We start from the raw sequence: 3,171 nt of genomic DNA on the forward strand, positions 1-3,171 counted from the left end.
GGAACTGAGGCACAGACCCTCCGGAGAGGGGCAGAGGGTGCCAGGCTGGGCAGAGCCCACCCTGAGAGGGGCTACGGTGTTCCAAGGAGGGCAGAATTCCTCTGGAGAGGGGCAGGGGGTGCCAGGCTGGGCACGGGCCACCCTGAGAGGGCCTGGGGGTGTTCCAGGCTGGGAGAAATCCCACTGGAGAGGGTTCAGGCAGTGCCAGGCTAGGCAAACCCCACCCTTAGGGGGACCTGGGACACAAGACAGGACAAAATCGCTCAGGAGAGGGGTCAGGCATGCCAGGCTGGGCAAAATCCCACCGGAGAAGAACCAGGGGTGCCAGGCTGGGCAAACCTCTCCAGAGAGGGGTCAGGGTGTTCCAGGCTGGGCAAACCTGTCTGGAGAGAGTCCAGGTGTGCCAGGCTGAGCAAAACCCCTCTGGAGAGGGGCTGGGGGGTGCTAGGCTGGACAAGCCCTCAGGGCAGCACATCCCTGAGTTTGTGGACGCAGTATAATTCCAGGCTGGTGTCAGCTCTTGCAGGCCACTGCTCTGCCTCTTCCTTCCCTCTCCTTCCTATGTGTGTTTACGCAGCAAGTTTCAAACCTCCAAAGGAGTTTTGCCTTATTTCAAGGCTCCTGCTGATTTTGGTTCAATGGAGAGCCTTTGAGACAGAGGAAAGAGAGACCCCAGCAGCCACCCCCTCCCAGCCCTAATCCCCACTGTACTCCCGCAGCACACAACACACCACCAAACAGTTTAGATCCTGGGAGAGAGAATGGGCACAAAATACATTCCACTGCCTGAAACCTGCACAGCGAACCCAGCACGAGCGTGACACAGCCGCCCCTCCCCGCCCTGGGCCCGCCTGGTACAGCTGGAAGCACTGGGCCAGTTTGCCAGAGTCCATGGTGAATCTGCAAGCAGGATGTGCAGGGCAGCTGCTCCCCGGGCCCATCAGCCCTCCCCGCAGCTCTCGAAGTACTGGCACATCAGCTCACGCACTTGCTCGGCCCGGTTGTCCTCCATGGCGGCCGGCGCGGGCTGGCAGGGCTTGGGCAGCTCGGTGGGCTCGGTGCCCTCCAGCCACTCCTCATTGAAGGGGTTGTCGTGGGCCTCGCAGACGTTGTGCAGGATGCAGCAGGCGAGGACGAGGGTGGGCAGCAGCTCCAGGCTGCAATCGTCGCACTTGAGGAGGATCTGCCAGCGTGCCTTGAGGCGCAGGAAGGCGTTCTCGATCACGCTGTGGGCCCGCTTCAGGCGGTAATTGAACTGCAGCTGGCGCTGGGTCAGGTTCTCGTCCTCCTGGTAGGGCTTGAGGATCCAGTCTTGCAGGGGGTACGTGGCATCGCCCAGCAGCACGTACTTCTGTGCCTTCCCCATGAAATGCTTGGGAGGGTTGGGGCACAGCCGGCCCTCCTTGGCCAGCACCCACAGGCTGGAGCTCTCCAGGACCGCGCTGTTCTCCATGCTGCCTGGGAAGGCGGTGGAGACGTCCCAGAACTGGCCCAGCCCGTCCACGGTGGCCTGCGTGAGGATGGAGTGCCAGCCCTGGCCGTTGCAGTAGTCGGCGGTGAGGCGCAGGGGCGGGTGGATGGGGATGTGCAGGCTGTCCAGGGCCCCAATGCAGTGCGGGAAGCCCCAGCGCGTGCAGAAGATGCGCGCCATGTTCTCCAGCTCCTTCTCGTCGGGCAGCCGGAGGTAAAGCGGCTTCAGCAGCAAGACCACGGCATAGCTCACCTCCCGGACACAGCTCTGCACCGTGGAGGGCCCCACGCCAAAGAGCGGGCTCAGAGTCTGGTACTCCACGTTGGTGGCCAAGTGCCACAGGGCCACGGCCACCCTCTTCTCCAGTGGCAGGGTGGGGTGGAAGTGCGCGCTGTGCGGAGCCAGCCCAGGCCGCAGCTGGTTGCAGATGTAGAAAAAAGTCTCCTTGGACATCCGAAACTTCTCCAGCCAGTCCTGGGGCCCAAACTCCTTCAGGACCACCTGCTCCCACCAGTCTGTGCTCCTGAGGCTGGGCCAGGCGCGGGGGTAGAAGCAGCAGCTGGTTCTCCTCCGGTGAGCAATGAGGAGCTGCAGTGCAGGAGGGAGACAACAGCGGTGTGAGACAGCATTTCCCTGCACCTCAGTGGGACCCCCTTCTGAAGACCACCCAGCTCAAGAGACTTGCTCAAGGCAGGAGGATGGCCAGTGCCAGTGGTCCCAATGGGTCTAGCACCAGTCAAATCTTCCTGTTCCTGGGAAACCTCAATGCAAACCCACCAGGCAGTAGGTGTGACTCCAGACAAGATGCTCAGGTGTTGCAGATGGAGCTTTCTGGAAAAGCCCTTTTTTGGGGTGGCCATTCCCTCAGGGGGTTTGTATTTTAATGAGCATTGCTGGATTTCTAGCCACCGAGGGAACTATGGGCTAAGTCCTGATTTGGAAGGGGGAAAGAGCATCCCTCAAAGGTGGGAATCATTATTTGAAAGGGAAAGCTCCTGGCCTCTCCACATGAATTGTTTTTCTATTAAATTCTACAATGCAACTTTAAACTAAAAAGAGGCTTTAGTCACCTTCTTCAGCTGCTGCCCAGGCCAGCAGGTTCCTCATGTTCCCCCCGAGCTTGTCCTTGCAGCCAGAGATCCCTTGTATCCCCCACTGCATCCCCCACCTTTGATGTCACCCCTATGTCTGCAGCATCCACCATCCTTTGTGTCCAGGACCACATCCCATATCTTTCAAGTCCCATCCTTTGTGTCCCTGTCTTTGTGTCCCACAGAACCCCCATGTTCCTCATCCTTTGTGATCTCTGTGTCCATGTGTCCTTCCAGGCCCACATCCCGTGTTTTGGGTCTCACATGTCCCCCACCCTCTATGTCCCCCTTGTGACTTCCCCATGCTCCCCATCCTTGCCACCACTGTCCTTTGCATCCTGCTCCCAATCAATGTTTTGTGCCCCCGTGTACCCCGCGCCCCAAATCCCCCATGTCCATGTGTTCCGTGCCTTACGTCCCCATCCTGTGTCCCCGGGATCTGTCCCGCATCCCCCCATCCTCCAAGTCGCCGTGACCTCCTCTCGTCTCCCGTATCCCGCACCCTTTGTGTCCCCGCGATCCCCACGTACCCCCCGCACCCTCCGTCCCCCGTGACCCCGTCCCCGCCTGCGGTTGTCCCCACGTCCCGGCGGCCCCGCCCCGGTCACC

General features: G+C 60.6%; 1 protein-coding gene across 1 annotated transcript; it reads right to left on the minus strand.

Annotated features, from left to right (window-relative positions):
- Positions 1-754: 754 nt before the first annotated feature.
- LOC102039267 (protein ANTAGONIST OF LIKE HETEROCHROMATIN PROTEIN 1-like) lies at positions 755-2,702 on the minus strand. Its single transcript, XM_031062216.1, has 2 exons — positions 2,542-2,702; positions 755-2,059 (listed from the first exon to the last, which is right to left on the minus strand). The coding sequence occupies exon 2, from the start codon at positions 1,922-1,924 to the stop codon at positions 941-943; it is 984 nt and encodes a 327-aa protein (XP_030918076.1). The 5' UTR covers positions 1,925-2,059; positions 2,542-2,702; the 3' UTR covers positions 755-940.
- Positions 2,703-3,171: the final 469 nt, after the last annotated feature.

The sequence above is a fragment of the Geospiza fortis genome, unplaced genomic scaffold (genome assembly GCF_000277835.1).
Source record: "Geospiza fortis unplaced genomic scaffold, GeoFor_1.0 scaffold254, whole genome shotgun sequence".
Lineage (NCBI taxonomy): Eukaryota > Metazoa > Chordata > Aves > Passeriformes > Thraupidae > Geospiza > Geospiza fortis.

What these genes read in the sequence shown, in the direction of transcription:
- LOC102039267 (XM_031062216.1), bottom strand. Translation starts at nt 1,924, where the DNA reads ATGTCCAAGGAGACTTTTTTCTACATCTGCAACCAGCTGCGGCCTGGG.